General features: G+C 34.7%; 1 protein-coding gene across 1 annotated transcript; it reads right to left on the bottom strand.

The window, feature by feature from the left end:
- Positions 1–10,783: 10,783 nt before the first annotated feature.
- Positions 10,784–11,602, bottom strand: LOC116159263. The gene has a single exon (XM_031472220.1). The coding sequence runs from the start codon at positions 11,600–11,602 to the stop codon at positions 10,784–10,786; it is 819 nt and encodes a 272-aa protein (XP_031328080.1).
- Positions 11,603–17,417: the final 5,815 nt, after the last annotated feature.

Raw genomic sequence — 17,417 nt, 5'->3', positions numbered from 1 at the left:
GAAGAGACAAAACGTGATTTGACTCTCACGCAAGTTATTGAGAATATTAACCAAAATTGGAGTAAATTTAACAAAAAGATATCTAGTAATAGTTTGTTAAGATTTTACAAAATCCGTGAAGAATTGTATGTTAATGACGATATCTTAATGTGTGATCAAAAAATAGTTGTACCAATTAGTTTACAAAATTACTTATTATCACTTGCTCATGGAAAAGCTCACTTAGGTATAGTAAAGTGTAAGCAGCGGCTTAGAAAAACGTATTATTGGCCTTCAATAAGTCAAGACATAGAGCATTTTGTTAAAAAATGTCGTCTGTGCGAACATTATCAAAAATCGTGTAACAATGAACCTTTGCTGCAACATGAAATTCCAAAGTATCCTTTTCATAAAATTGGAATTGACATAGCAGAATATGCAAAAAGGAATTATTTAATAGTAGTTGACTATTTATCAAAATGGTTAGAAATACTACCGTTAAATAACAAAACTATTACGGAAATTGTAAGCAGGCTTTTTCCTGTGTTCGCAACACATGGAATGCCGAAACAAATCATTTGTGACAATGTTCCATTTAACAGTAGTCAATTTAGAACATTTTGTAATACACATAATATACAGCTCCAGTTCTCCAGTCTATACTATGCTAAAAGTAATGGTTTGGCAGAAAGGGGAGTAGGTATTGCTAAATTGATAATTAAAAAATGTAATAATGTCAATGAAATTAACGAAGCACTGTTAGATTATAGAGCAACACCTGTGGCGGGGGTAGATTATAGTCCATCACAAATTCTGATGAGTAGACTATTAAATACTAACTTACCGATTAAACAAGAACTGTTAAAACCAAAGGTGGTGTACGAAGATGCTTACAGTAAGTTGAGCGATAGAAATGTACAAATTAAATTGAATTATGATAAAAAGGCAAGTGAACGGCCGCTATTTCAAAAGGATCAAAATGTTGCTTTACAAAATCCTTTAACCAAGTTATGGGAGCCTGCAAAAATAATTACTCCTACAACCAATCCAAGATCGTACATGGTCCAAAATCAGCACAACAAACTTGTTATTAGAAATTCAAAGCACATTCGTACTTCGCCCAATGCACTTATGTACATGTCAGACAATGTAAATGAAAATGTAGTTAGTGACGATGATGTAAATCCAGATCTGATCTCGGAAAGTGGTAATGACAAAAGTCTTGAAATAAATAACGAGCCTCAACAAAATGTGACCCGATCTGGAAGACACATTCAGAAACCTTCTTATCTTAATGAATTTGTAAAGTAGTCTTAACTCAATAGGAAGGTGTGATATATGACAGCGTGGCGTGAGCCACCTCCGAAGCTACGACTGTACCAGACGTCCTTGGCCTAGGCCCAACGTAATATGTATCGTGTCAAGTAGTCCATTTGTATATTCATCCATAATTATATAGAGCATCTCAAAATGGCTTTATTATTAAACCACTCTTACTCAAACCACATACGTAACAATTTGCACATAGGTACCTAATATAAAATTTATTCCAGGATGCCCAGAAAATACACGAGAAAACCAAATGTTGTCCCCAGAGCAACATGGAGTGAGGAAGATCTCACCAATGCGATGATAATGGCAAAAAATGGAGCTATGGGGGTCAATCAAGCCAGTCGATACTACAATATTCCATCGCGCACCCTCAGAAGACGACTGAAAAGTGGAGATACGACGAAAAAGTCATTGGGAAAACCACCAATACTTGGATTTGCAAATGAAATAGTATATTACATACCGAGGTGGGAAGTGTTTCATTACTGTCGAGCGCCAGATTGTTGACCGAGACGCGAAGCGTCGAGGTCAACAACAGGCGCAAGACTGGAATGAAAAACGTCCACCGAGTGTATGTATACTATTTTATTCACAATCTACCTTGTAATATAACAAATTCCATATTTAATTGGATTAGGATACACTTCACTTCTTCCATAATTTTAATGGTAGGCTTTGCATATAAAAAATTGAAAAACTGTTGACATTTTCAGTTCCCTTTTGTGCAGGCGGTGCATTATTTTAAATAAAAATGTCATCAGATAGTGATTGTAGTGTTTTGGAAAGCACCCCACCTGAACTTAGAGCGGCTGCCGCAAAATTGTCAAGTAATTTGTTGCCGATAAAGAGTAAGTCCCGATATGAAAAAACATATGTCAGTTACAAGAATTTGTGCGCTCAAAAAGGAGCAAAGAATTTTTATTCCGAAAACGTGGTATTGGCTTACTTTAGTGAAGTTGGGGAAAGTAAAAAACCTACTGTCGGCGCAAAAAGTATGTGCACCCGAGTTTAAAGATTAATAAAAAAATAACCAGTTGACCTATTTTAATGGGAGGGGTATCAAATTAAAGCTCGTTTAATTGTGCGTTGATTAGGCCTAAAGGATATTGTTTCCATAAAATTTAACTACATTTAGAACGCATAAAGTGCAAAAAATATCCCTTTTTTGTGATATTTCTCGTTATGGTCAAGTTTGGAGTCGAATAAAACGAAAACCACCCCATGAACGCTTCAAATTTTAGTATGCTATGCATTGAACCTTTCTAAATAAGTAGTTGAAATTTTAGTACGAAAATCGAATTTTTGTAGAGGCTAGAGCCATTTATGTAAGTTCCGATTTTATCAGAAACGGGAGGTCGCACGAACTTTTAAAGTACATCGATATCAGCGACTTATTGTCAATAAAACAATAGATGTACTTTTAAAACTATAATTTGATTAAGTTTGTCATAAACATTTTTTTATTTTTTGGAGTTTTTCGCTTTGCATGTCGCGTGTATCGAGATGCATGTGAAGGATGCGCGCGAACTCCCAGTCCATTAGAATGTTACTCACCCATGCATCTTTCTTATACGAAAGTAGGCCATCATTTTTCACAAGGCTCAATGCCAAAAAAATGTTATTAACAAAAATTTGAAAATACCAGGCAAAATGTTTTGAGAAAGGAGAGTAAAACATTAATTATATAAGAAAGTTTAATTATACATAAGTAATAAACATTTTTCACAAATTATAATGGTCTTACAATCAATTTATAATTATATACATGGGCAGTGGAAATTACAATAAAATAAACATTCTAATGGACTGGGAGTTCGCGCGCATCCTTCACATGCATCTCGATACACGCGACATGCAAAGCGAAAAACTCCATAAAATAAAAAAATGTTTATGACAAACTTAATCAAATTATAGTTTTAAAAGTACATCTATTGTTTTATTGACAATAAGCCGCTGATATCGATGTTCGTGCGACCTCCCGTTTCTGATAAAATCGGAACTTACATAAATGGCTCTAGCCTCTACTCTCGTACTAAAATTTTAACTACTTATTTAAAAAGGTTCAATGTATAGCATACTAAAATTGGAAGCGATTTCATGGGGTGGTTTTCGTTTTATTCGACTCCAAACTTGACCGTAACGAGAAATATCACAAAAAAGGGGCATTTTTTGCACTTTATGCGTTCTAAATGTAGTTAAATTTTATGGAAAAAATATCCTTTAGGCCTAATCAACGCAAAATTAAACGAGCTTTAATTTGATACCCCTCCCATTAAAATAGGTCAACTGGTTATTTTTTTATTAATCTTTAAACTCGGGTGCACATACTTTTTGCGCCGACAGTAGTACATTATGGTCAACATATTCCATGTTGAAAAGTACTCTTAACATTAAACATCAAGTTGACATCTCGAAGTTCGCTAAATTGATAGCATACTTGAAAAGGAAAAATGTTGGCTATGTCCCAAAAAAGTCATGTGTTTTTACAACACAAAATATCGATGACTTTTTAAAAAATGCTGCAAATGACTTCCTGGCCCAGAAGGTAAGCATAACTGACGGTTAATATCTTGCATTTTTACTTCTATGCGTATAATATTTTAGGTTGCATTAATCATTGGCGTTTCTGGTGCCTGTAGAAGCGATGAATTGTTTAAGCTGAAAATATCCGATATTAGCATTTCTGATAAGATCGTTGTTGCCATACCTGATACTAAAACATACAAATCTCGAGCATTTGTAATCATGAATGCTAGTTGGATCGACATTGTTAAACAATATATAAATTTAAGGAAACACGTGAATAGTGAAAGGTTTTTTCATTACTCTAATTCCACCAACGACAATGAAAAACATTGAGCGAATTAGTTGCTAAACTTGAATTTATGCGTTCAGTAAAATGTGTATAGTTATTATCAAAATAAATAGTTTGTTGTCGTTTTATTTAAATTGTCATCCAAATAAACGCAGAAGTACGAATGGAGACTACCTCAAGAGCAATCTATTTGAAAATCAATCGCAATCACAAAACACCAGCGTGAGCTTAATACTGAAATCAAGTCGGCATTGGCGTGCAGGTTGCGAAGTACTTTGCCGACCTCAAAAGGGGTTCGCAAAAGATGTCAAACAATTGCTCACTTCCAAACTTCAAAATAGTTGGCAATTGACATATTACATATATGATTGTGAATAAAAAAATTAGTTGCACATATTAAAAGATTAGAACAAGCTGGGTTTGCTCCATCTCCTCTTACAACTAGACAGCTCGCTTTTGAATTTGCGAAAAAGTTGGGAAAACAAAAGGGTCTGCTAAGTGAAAAGTCAAAGGAAAATAAAACGGCAGCTGGACCACACTGGTTATATTCCTTTTTGGAAAGAAATCCCGAATTATCAGTAAGGCAGTCCGAAGGATTATCATTGGCACGAGCCAAAGGAATGTGTCGCGAAGAGGTTAGCAGTTTCTTTGACTTATTAAAAGAAACTTTAGAAAAAAATGATCTGATGGATAAACCTTCTTATAGAACATGGATGAATCGGACATACAGCTTAATAACAAACCTGGAAAGGTTCTTGCCACTAAAGGAAGCAAAGATGTTCATGTGCTGACATCCGCTGAAAAAGGTGAAAATATTACAGTTATTGCTTGCAATAATGCTGTAGGTACGTTCGTACCTCCAGTACTGATTATGAAAGGTAGTCGCAAAAAACCGGAGCATTTAGTGGGTTTACCTCCTGCCTCAGATATTTATATGAACAAGCAATCTTCCTATATAAATTCGGATCTCTTTTTGAGATGAATTAACGAACATTTCTTACCCAGGAAAGGGCCTGGAAAGTCTCTTTTAATTCTGGATGGTCATACATCGCATTGCTCAGTAGAAATGCTGGAGTTAGCAGATCAGAATGATGTAGTTGTTATTTGTCTGCCAAGTCGCACTACCCAAGCTTTGCAGCCTCTTGATAGGTCGTTTTTTAAGCCACTTAAGGATTATTTCAAAGAGGCTGCTCAAGATTTTATGTTCCATAATAAGGAGAAAAAAATAGATAGAATGAATACAGGGAAACTGATCGGAGAAGCATGGAAAAAAGCAAGTACAGTTGCGAATGGGGTGTCTGGATTTACGGCAACCGGAATATATCCATTTAACCCAAATGCTATTCCGGACCATTTCTTTCAAATGTCGGACGTGGCAAGAAATTACAGTCTTCAAGAACTTCAAAATGACACGACTTTAGAGTTAACAGTTGACAATATTGCTAGCGAATCGAGACAACCAGCTCCAGAAATAAACGCAGAGGTCAGTCTTAACTTGGAGAATGAAACTTCTGAAATAGCCCAATTAGTTGATCTGGAAACCTTACCAGAGAACTTTTTTGATGATCCAGAAAACTATATTCTATCTCCCTATACTACAGCCAACTTAGCAGCTAATGCATCTAATGAAATACAAAAACCTGCCACTCAAGTTGTCGAAATACAATCACTTGTTGCCGAACGTAATAAAGAAAATCAATCTCCCATTTCTGAACTTAATACCGATGAAATTATAACTCCATTAAAGTTTCTGGATCAAATTGCACCAATTCCATCTATTCCTCAACGCAAATTTAATAAAAGGAAACAATCGGCTGAAGTGTTAACGTCAGAAGAATTTCTGAACAAAAAGAAAAATTGCAAAAATGGGGAACAAAAAGACAATTGCAAAGAAGGAACAAAAAAGACAAAATGTACAAAAAAGACAAAACCGAAAAAAGACGAAAAAGGAGAAGCGGATCATTCAAAACGAACAGTATCAACATCCACCAAACATGCCAACCAAAACACAGATGACAATGTAGATTGCATAGAATGCCTGGAAAATTATTTGGTTACTAAGAACAATGCTGACTGGATCCAGTGCATTGATTGTCATGGATGGTTACACGATGTACGATAGTCGGTGTAATACGTGCGGAAGAAATGAGAAACGGAGGAGTGTTGCCAAAAAGAAGATCATATCTACCTAAATGCCTAAATAGAGAAAATTGTCATTTTTTTTAAATTGTAGTTTTCAGAATCGTTTCTTGTTTTCAAATTATTAATAGGTATAAGTTGTGCCAGTTATTCTATTAGTATCATTTATTTAATAATGCAAATTTTATGCACCTATGATTACATATAGGGGAGAGTGGGGCACATGTGGACACTTTTTTTTAATTGGCCATATTTAACACAACTTTTAGTTTTTTTTAATTTTCTTTTTTTTTCCTTTTTTTTAACACTATTACGTCGATAATTGCGCCGTAGATAACACCATTATAACCAAACATAAGCTCACAAATAAATTTTGAAAGTTTTTTGTGATTTGTCCACATGTGCCCCATGCTGGGGTACATGTGGACATATATTGGGGTAGATGTGGACATGTATTTTAAATTAGACGTGATACTATTAGACTCGTTACATTAAGTTTCAAAAGGTTTTATTTTAGTATACATGTGTAAAAAAACTTAAAAATACAAAAACATCATTTTACATTATATTTTGAGATGTCAATAGAAAATGTTAAGGACACTGCCGTTCTTATGGTGCCCCCAATATAAGAAGGAGCAGGTAACTTTAACACTACATCAGACCTTGCGACTGAGGATTTGTCTGGTATCTTGGGATAATAAAATTTCCAAGTGTCTTCTTTTCGCTTAAGAAAGTTTATTTCAAATTCATCATTATCCACTGTCTCTATAACTCCAACAAAATAAACCTTCGTTTTTTTAGTGCAAAATTCCACCAACACAAAATCGTTGGTTTTTAAAATTCCATCATTTTCTGGTGTCACAACATCATCATCAGTCATTCGTTCATCTGAACTGAGTCTTGCACTGAAAAACTAGAATCAGATGTCGATTCTTCAGACTTATGTTTCATTATACACTGATCTGTTAATGACCTCTTCACAGTTGGCCTTCGTTTCTTGATATTTATTTTTCGACTTTTCTCCATGGCTTTTTCTAAAACTCTGTCTTTCTCGGCACTGTCTGTATATATTCTAGACTTTCCTCTTCTTGAATTACCAAATGTATTGAGCCGTGGTGGTGCTTTCGGAAAAGGTCTAACAGATTCGGGAGAAATAATAGAACTCGTAGAGGGCAAAGAATTATCTATATCTATAAATTCTGCTGATGTAGACGCTACTGTAGACGCACTAGGTTGATTAGGTTCTTCGGTATCTTCTTGCTCTTTGTTTGCGATTATTGGCCTATCAGTAGTGTTGTGAGGCGCGAATATTTCCAAGCGAATTTTGAAATATTTCCGGAAATATTCGAGAATATTCGCATTGCTAAGAACGAATATTCGCACACAGGAAATTTAAGCAGCGAATATTTCCCGTAAATTCTCGAGAACTTTACAAGAACATTCTTCGGAAACTTCCATTTTATACTTGCAGCTGATTTCGCGATTTCACGAGGTTACGCGAACACGTGCATTCAGTGCTAGTATCTGTAAGGTGAACTGGTGAACAGTAGTGCACTTTTAGTAGTGCGGAGCGGATTAGTTTAGGTACTTTGTGAATTGAGACAACTTGTAACTGAAATGCCGAAATACAAAGGCCGTATATGGTCATATTTCAAAGAGGTTGACAGAAATGGTAAAAGTAATTTTTTGTGTATATTTTGTGGTATGTCGTATACAAAAAATGCCACACGAATGCAATCTCATTTGAAAAAATGTGCCAAATGCCCCCCGCACATTAAGAAGTCGTTTGAATTGCAATATTCGCGCTCGTCATCAAGGGCATCGCATTCCACAGGTGAGTTTAATCAACTTTACGCGATTGCGGGTATGAGATGACGCAATATTATTAAACAATTTCAGAAATTGATGCAAGTTCAGATAGATCTTATTCTGGGTCGTCTGTAACCACAGAAAGTAGTATTTTAAGGAATTTTGTTGATTCTATCGATGACAATACCAAGAAACAACTAGATAGAAAACTAGCAAAAGCAATTTACTGTTCTGGCTGTCCACTTCGTATGGTAGAAAATTTTTACTGGCAAAATTTCTTCAAGTCTATACGACCATCCTACCAAATGCCATCCAGATATCAGATATCAAATAAACTTCTGAATGACGAGTACGAATCTATAAAATTTGATGTATATGCAAAAATTAAACAAGCCTCTACAGTTGCGATTCAGTGCGACGGATGGTCAAATATTAGGTTTGTAAACATTTCGTTTTTAAACCACCATAAATTAACAACAATTATGAAATTTTAGAAATGAGGCCGTAATAAACTTTATTGTTACAACACCAAAACCGGTTCTCTTTAAAACAATGACAACTGGCGCGGAACGTCACACGGGAGAGTACATAGCCGAAGAATTATTGAAATGTATTGCGGAAGTCGGTGAGGAAAAAATTTTCGCTGTTGTTTCTGACAATGCCACTGCCATGGAGAAGGCAAAAAAAATTGTGACTACGAAATATCCGTACGTAACTGGATATTCCTGCGCGGCCCACACCCTCAATCTCTTAGTGGAAGATATCATGAAGCTATAGTCTTTAAAGAATGTGGAGTCTTCATGTCGAGCACTTATTAATGAAATAAGGGGGTCGCATATAAATCAGGCAACTTTCAATAAAATTCAAATTGAAAAGTATGGTAAAGTAACTAGTTTAAAATTGCCTGTGAAAACAAGATGGGGATCCATCTTATATTGTTTGAATAGCCTCTTAATTACTAAACAAGCTCTGCAACTTCTTGTAATAAGCCAGGACGGTGAAGGAATCAAGTTGTCAAAAACTACTAGGCATCATATTCTGGACAACGATGTTTTCTGGATTAGGTTGGAGAAAATTAAAAGTATATTAGAACCCATTGTAAAATGGATTACTTTACTGGAAGGAGATTCTGCTAAGATGTCACAAGTTTATGTGGCGGTGGCTGAAATAGATGCATGCATAAAAACGAATGTAAAAGCATTACCAGTTTCTTCTTCTGAAGAAAAGGAGTTAATTACATTATTTGAAAAGCGAAAATGTATGATGTTAAAGCCTATACATTTGTCTGCCTATTTACTTGATCCACATTACTGTGGACAAGAGTTGAGCAATGAGCAACATGTAACTGCAATGCAGTTCATAGATTCAACATTATCTAACCATCCGCAGTTTCAACAGCACAAACAAACTATTTGCGTGGAATTAACTAATTATCTAGCAAAATCGGACATGTGGAGTGTGGACTTTGTGTGGCAAGTCGCATCAAATACTGATAGTAAGGCATATGCAACAAAACAAATCTAAAGGATTTGGCGGTCGCTATTATAGGACTCTCGCCGTCTTCTGCAGCAACCGAAAGGTCATTTAGCACATACTCGGTTTTGCACTGTAAAAGAAGGAACTTGCTGACTTCCGAGAGAGCTGGAAAACTGCTTTATGTCTCTCATAACTCGAAGTTGTTAGACGGAGAAACCAGTTATAATTTTAATTATGTTTATGACAATCCTATTCCAAATGTATTATTACTTGGAGAAAAATCAGCACCAACTATTAGCCTAGTCAATGAACCTTCAACTTCCAAAGAAGAAGAAAGAAATACTTCAAAGTCTATTCCAACAGTTCCATTAGAGTCCGATTCTGATTCGGAATCAGATTCTGAAAATGAATGTGAAATTTCTATTCATGATTCAAATTCTAGTATTGGTGCTGAAGAGTTTTCTGATCTAGATGATTCGGATTCTAAGCAAAAATGAAAATGAAAAATTCTATTTTCTTAGAATGAATGTTTTAGTTTTAGAGTTTTGTGGAGTTTTTTTAAGTTTTTCACTTTTATATATTGTTTTTGTTTGTATTACCTATATATCTTAAATAAACAATATAAAAATCGGATGCATTTTTTGGTTTTTAAAAAACATAACATTACTAAAAGATTGATTCACTCTTAGGTATATTGTAATTACTATAGAATATGGTATATTTTGTAAAAAATGAATATTACCATAAATTCTCCAAAATTCTCAAATATTCTCAAAAATTCCCGAATATTCGCAACAATAAATAAATTACGGGAATTTTACAACACTACCTATCAGTAACATATGAACTAGCAAAGTCGTCTTCTGAGAAGGCAAGTTCATTAATGGGCCAAATTCCTGGTTTTTTAAATGAGTTTAGGATATTTTGGGGAGAAAAAGCATGTGTAAATACTTTGTTAACCAGAGCAGGTATATCATAGATTGATATAGTTTTTGCAGGGTTCATTGCCATGAAGTCGTTGAAGGCAACACGAAGTTTAGCTTTAAAGGGTCCGAATACTCCTACGTCCAATGGTTGAAGACGGTGGGAGCAGTGAGGGGGGGAAGGACAATAACACCATACCATTCTCTCGAGCAAATAGTATAGCGTCTATAGACACATGCGATTTTCCTTACTGCATAAAGTGTGTGTCTTGATATGCTTCAACAATTCAATAAATAGTACAGCCGTCATCTATCCTGACTTGGTTGCCATTCCCAAACAGCCTATAGGACCACCAGCAACGAAATGATCCTTGTAGTGGACTCTTGGGAATATAAAAGCCGGGGGGACTGTATTTCCAATAGTTGATATTATGCCGACAAATGTAACAAGTTGCCCTCTTTCCGCCGACACTATTTGACCAACCTGCTTCTTACCTTTGGTAGCAATGACTTTTGGTGCCTGCAAGACGGTGGTTATCCCAGTTTCATCGAGGTTTAGAATCCTTTCTGGACGAAAATGATATTTGTTGATCACTGTTAAATAGTTCTTAAAAAACGTGCCGACGTTGTGCTTATTAAACGCGGTAGCCCTTGATAACGATGTATTTTCAGCTTTCCGTAAAGACAAATTAGGGTGTCTGTTCATAAAACTGTACATCCAGTCAACACCAGCTTGTTTAACATTTTTCCACGACTCGGGCATTGTTTTTTCTAATTTTACTGCATATTGGAAAGCAAGTTTACGCACCTGAATGTACGTTAATCCATATTGAATATCTGAACATTTCATTACATATTTACACAGCATTTTTTCTTCGACTATGGTAAAGATTTGCCGCGTTGCATATTTCCTTCCATTATCACGAACATCACCACTACCTTCATCGGAATCCTGAATGTAATCTCTTCCAATTTTCACCCGTTTAGATAGCATCGACTTTTTCAAATTATGTTTTGCTGCAGAAGACCTGATTGACATATTATGCTTTACTACATCCTCAACTGCCTTTTTGACTACCTTTTCGTCGATCAGGCAACGATCCGTTTTGGTTTTATACTTTCTAACCATGGTCACAACTAAAAACATCAAATAAAATAGTTATTTGTTTCATTAGTACAAAAAATGTCAGTTTTCGGGACGAGAAAGATAGTTGCTGGACGACGCGTTAGCGGAGTCCAGCAACCTTCCGAGTCCCGAAAACGCATTTTTTGTACGAATAAAACATAAAATTTTTTCTCCAACCCTCTTTACTTTAAATTATATTCGAGTTTAGATTCAGTTCACAATTTCACTACTAGTTTGAGAACTTCTGCTTTCTTGTCCTCACGTGTCGGTGTCATGCCACTCTAGTTTTTAGGATAACTTATAACCTATTCGTTCTTACTTCTCACCTCTCGCGACTTTGTAGGGAGCAAATCTAAAGTAGCATGTTCTGCCGTTTCTATAATTTCTAGCGGAGTGCAATAATCCATGTCGCTATCAGTTTCAGTCATTTCTATTGTAGGCATACAAAATTAACATGGTTATATTTTGTATTGAAATAAAAAAAACTTACCATACAGTTTTTTAATTAAAATTAATTGCAATTAACTTTTTCAAATTTTGAATTCAAAATGACAGATAATAGTGCAATGGGTCTGAAGTAGATGGCGTTACGCGCGACGGCGGGTTGTATACGTATTAAAATTACGTTCATCGAATATGTAAATGACGTTACACATGGTTTAAATAAAAATAGCGAGCGTAAATCATTTTCAATACATGTACATACGTAGAGAGGTAACATCATTATTTGCATTGAATGTGCAAAAATATTTGATATGTATGTATAGAAATATCTTACAACCTGCAATGTAAAACGATGTCAATGTGACATATCTCCGTGATTGTAATTTTTTAATTGGCCAACTTTCAAGGTCAATTTCTTTTTGGTACTAGGACCAAAAGTATCCACTTTTTGTACAGTTGCCATAGTGAAAGCGATTAATCCTGAAAACGCCAACTTTACGTACCGAACACTGTCACAAAATAGCGTCTTATTCAGGTGGTTGGAGAAAAAAGTATTAAGTATACAATTGATGCGAATAAGATACTATGGGGCACATGTGGACAGTCCACATCTGCCCCATGCTAAAGTGGTCACATGTGCCCCATAAGCAAAGACGAAGTTCATCTCGAATTTTGTAAAACTTGGATTTTAAAAAATTTAGTTTTTTTCGTTACATATGCTCTACAATCATCTATTGTTGCATAATATTATATATTATATTGAAGTCCATCTGGATATTACACACCTAAATTTATTAAGCTTAAAATACTTACATTTTGCTGGGAAAATACACTTCACTTATTCTTATAAATTGCCGAAGGGGCAATAATGGAGTTACTTCCCGAAAAGAGTAAAAAGCGGTATGAGCAAACGTATAATTTGTATAAATCATGGCTACCTCATCCTGTACCATTAGAAGAGCACCAACTGAAGAACCTGCAGAAGAAGTGATTGAAGAAAGCTTAACATCTGCTCCTACAGTTGCGCCAGAATTCTCAGCTATGCTGGAAGCTCAAGTTTATTTTCTAGAAAAAGAAAACAAAGAGCTAAAAGAAGCACTAGAGAAGTGTGACGACAAATTATCCTTTGCACCAATTGCAAATACAGATCATTTAATTTCTGTGTATATACCGGAATCCCAACCAAAGATATTTATTTGGCTCTATATTCTTTAATGGAAAATCACGAATCAAATTATTATGATAAGTGGAATGTAGTAACAATACCCAAAATTGATCAATTGTTAATTACGTATATGAAGTTGCGGTTAAATTTACTGCTGGACGACCTCAGTGTTCGATTTGGAGTTACAAAGGGGACTATTTCCAACATTGTAAAAACGTGGATGTTTGCACTGCACGAGGTGCTATTTAAACACTTCATGGCAGATGTTCCAACAACCTCAAAAAATAAATTCGGTTTGCTTAGCTCCTTTAACTCCTTCACTAACTGCAGGATGATTTTGGACTGCACAGAGATGGCATGTATTCATCCACAAAATATGGAGAAGCAGAGGGCAACATACAGCAGCTATAAACATCGAAATACGTTGAAAAGATTAATAGGTGTAGCACCCAACGGAGTCCTTAACATATGCAAGTAAGCTGTATCCTGAATCCATATCGGACAAAAAAATTGTGCAAGATAGTGGAGTATTGAAGGTATTTCAACCTGGAGATCTGATTCTCGCAGATAAAAGGGTTTTAATTGGAGATCTTTTACCACAAGGAGTGCATATTCACACACCACCATTTTTAAGTTCGGCACAGTTTACACCAGAACAGGTGATTATGACACGAACTATAATAGCACGAGCTGGGATTCATGTCGAAAGAGCCATTAGTGGAATATAGTGCTTTAGAATACTAAATATGATTCCCCAAACACTTATTCCACATGCGTCCATTATTTTTCAATTATGTGCAGCATTAACAAATTTACAGTTTCCCTTAATTAAAGAGGTTGGGGAAATGTATTTAGAATAAGTTTATCGTATTTTTTATTATACCTGAATCACAATCTCCGTTTTAAACACTCAAATGCGTGCGAAAAAGGGCCTTTAAAACACACGTGCTTTAAAGTTGCTAAGTAACGATACTTCAAGTATGACTTTTGAAACTGTCATCTGGATGAAATAAAAATCCTCTTAGGTCGCTTTCTGTAAATGCAGAACATTTCTTTGGCTTTTGTACCTATCCTTTGGTTGAAGCTTTCACAAACGCGCGTAATTTAAGGTATGCTTCCAAATCTGTTCCCCTTTTTAATCGCAGCATTGCTTTAAAGTTTTGAATGAATGCACCAAAATATAGATTTAAATACCTTTGACATTTCCTTCATATATGCCAGCATTATGGATGCATTTAAGACTGTATTCGTAAGTAACTTCCTATTCATCCATGGAAACAACTCTTCATATTCTTTATAATAGGCTTTACTGGAGTTGGATTTTACACCTACCAACGTTTGTTTAGATTTTACAACAATCGATTTAATGTGCGGTGTATTATCTTTTTCAACGGAAATCGTTTAATTCACAAAGACGATGATAAGCAAACGTCAAGTGACATTTCCATGGCAATCGTGAAATTACGAACACCCAGCCCACTTAATTAGACATGTATTCGAGTATAACGTCCATATGACTTCATTGTATTTCCTATTTTTAGATTATACTGCAGGTATAATAAAAAATACTATAAGATACACGTGTATAATTGGTCTTTAAAGCACTTGCAACGTTAAAAGCACTCCGCTTTGCGTCGTGCCCTTAAACTCGTTGCGCGTGCTTTAAAGACTTGATTATACACTTGTATCTTAATATACTATTTTTTATTAAGCTCTTTATTAGTCATTTTATGTGACCCTTGTAGATTTTAGAAATAGGTATTTAGATTTTATGTTTCATATTATTCAACTTAGCGATAATTTGTATTTAAACTTTATTTCAGATTAATAAGATATTAGATTTAAGGAATAATACAATGATTCTATTAAATATAATACATAATGCTTTTTCTTCCCAACTTTCTTCTTTGTGCAATCTTTAATTATTAATTGTTTTGGCGTCCATATAACTAAATAGCAGAAATTGCGATTTGTTTATGCCAATGTCCCTTGAATTTGAATTTTTAAGAGACAAATCACTATAACGCAAAACTTTTTGTAAAAAGAGCACACTCAGATGGAAGTAGACAGTGCTGAGTTTAATAGAAAGAAAGCTCGAAAACAATAAAAGGCCTAATTTGGCGACTGAGTTTAAAATCAGTAATCAATATACAGAAGCAGAAAAAATTAAGAAAGACAAGTTTGAACACCTACCTACAAGGCCTCAAACAACAGTTAGATGCACTTTTTTGGTCTTTTTGATTAGTATTTCTGCAAATTATGCTACTTTGGTTTGTTTATTATTATACTTCTTGTGTAACTATAAGAAATAAAATTTTGTGTTACTTTAATTATAATTACTGAATAAAACCTCGTATATACAAATTGCTCACAAAAAAATGGGACATAGGGTTGAAAAAATAAATATTGTTGAAAACAATTTTCTGACGTAATCACGTATTTTTTTAAAGAAAAGCTGTGATTTGTACAGTAGATTAAAAAAAGGTCACACGTCGCGTTGTTTAATCGTTTTTAATGTGCCCTGTAAAATTGCAGTTGTATCTCATATGAGGTTTTGCGGATTTACCGATATTCTGTTCACTGTAGTCACTATAATACCCGGGCGGGGGTCCCGTCGTATTTTCGGTTAGTATAGATGCAAGAGACGCGACCGAATAGCGCCATTTTACGGTACAAAAATTATGTTTTCACTAGAATTTTGATATTCAAGAAATTTGCTACCTGTTTCTCTTCGCACATAATTGTTCGACCATTAACTAAACGATATCTATAACCCCTGGACTTTAGGATTTTGTATACCTAAACCTGGAACAGAACACTATAAAAACTCCCCCGTAGTTAAAATGTTTCGCAGTTATCATAGATTGCAACACAATATAGATATATTTCAATGATTATGACAACACATAATATGTAATGCAGGACTCAAAACTATACCTACATGTAACCGGATATTTTCTGTATAAGACTTTGTCTGTTGGAAATAAATATTATTATTATTATAAAGTAATACGTCCTCCCTCAAATTCCAACAGGTGAATAAAGTAAAAAATACACATTTTTTTAAATTGTTTTGCCAAATGAGAGATTGAAGGTCTTTCCGAAATACATGATATAGAAATGTACCGCTTTTAGATCTTCTACTGCAAAAGTAAGTGCTCAAAATCTTGTTTCAAAATCTCGATTATCGAGTTTCAGTCTACCTACAATAAAACATAACTTAAATCATTGTCAAATATTAGAAAAACAAATTACCTCAAAAATGCGCGATAGTTTTTCGAAAATATTTTCATTAGTCGGGTTGGTTGTTTTGAATTCATCAAAGCATCTTTTGATACACGCTTTATTCTCGGCAGACGTTACTTTATTTTATTTAAAACTAAATTACAGGACCTGAAGAACAAAAAAACTAGACCTACTGCGTGTTTAAAACAATCGTAAATGCCATATACGCGCGTATATGAATTCAGCATCACATTGTTCCAGCAAGAGTTGCAACAAGGCCCAAAAAACCGTACGTTAAAAAGTGAACCGTTATCAATTTTTCTAGCGCATTTGAGAAGAATTTCGGATAATTTCGCTTCCAAAGTTCATGTAATAAAATCATCTTCCATAGTCTGTATGTATTTTTTACATGCAAACGCGTCGCAGACTCGGAACAAAGCGTATCAATAAAACTTATTTAGAAAAGAGACTGTAAAACCCGTGTGGCTAGCTTGTACATCAAGTATGACCAGCATGCTTTGACGAATTTGAATAATATACAGAGTATTGTGTTTAAAATAAGATAACTAGAAATACCGGGTCCGAGCGTTTTTTAATACGCTCCCATTTTTATTTTCCCGAATATATTCGTTTAGAAGTTTTTTAATTACTTATGTGTTTTAAATATGAACATGACAGGACCAGATGCTCTGTTCTTACATAATTTGGCTAAGATTCTGTTGATTGCATTCCAAACTTTCATTCGTGTAATTGACTAAATTTACCATGAATTAGTAAGTGTAATTATGATTAATGTGCAATTAAATTTGAAACACTGTCTACGCAAAAGAATTCTCTTATTAATATGTCATCAACATAACATTAAGTAAACGATCAATTTCTCTGGGTTTAACGGGAATTTATCTAAAATTAGAAGAATGTTAAGTTGTTTATACACTGACTAGCACGAACAACCGAGCAGTTTAATTTATAACAAACTTCAAA

The sequence above is a fragment of the Photinus pyralis genome, unplaced genomic scaffold (genome assembly GCF_008802855.1).
Source record: "Photinus pyralis isolate 1611_PpyrPB1 unplaced genomic scaffold, Ppyr1.3 Ppyr1.4_LG1, whole genome shotgun sequence".
NCBI lineage: Eukaryota > Metazoa > Arthropoda > Insecta > Coleoptera > Lampyridae > Photinus > Photinus pyralis.
The sequence above is the reverse complement of the archived record's forward strand: the minus strand, read 5'-3'. Positions and strand labels throughout refer to the sequence as shown.

What these genes read in the sequence shown, in the direction of transcription:
- LOC116159263 (XM_031472220.1), bottom strand. Translation starts at nt 11,602, where the DNA reads ATGGTTAGAAAGTATAAAACCAAAACGGATCGTTGCCTGATCGACGAA.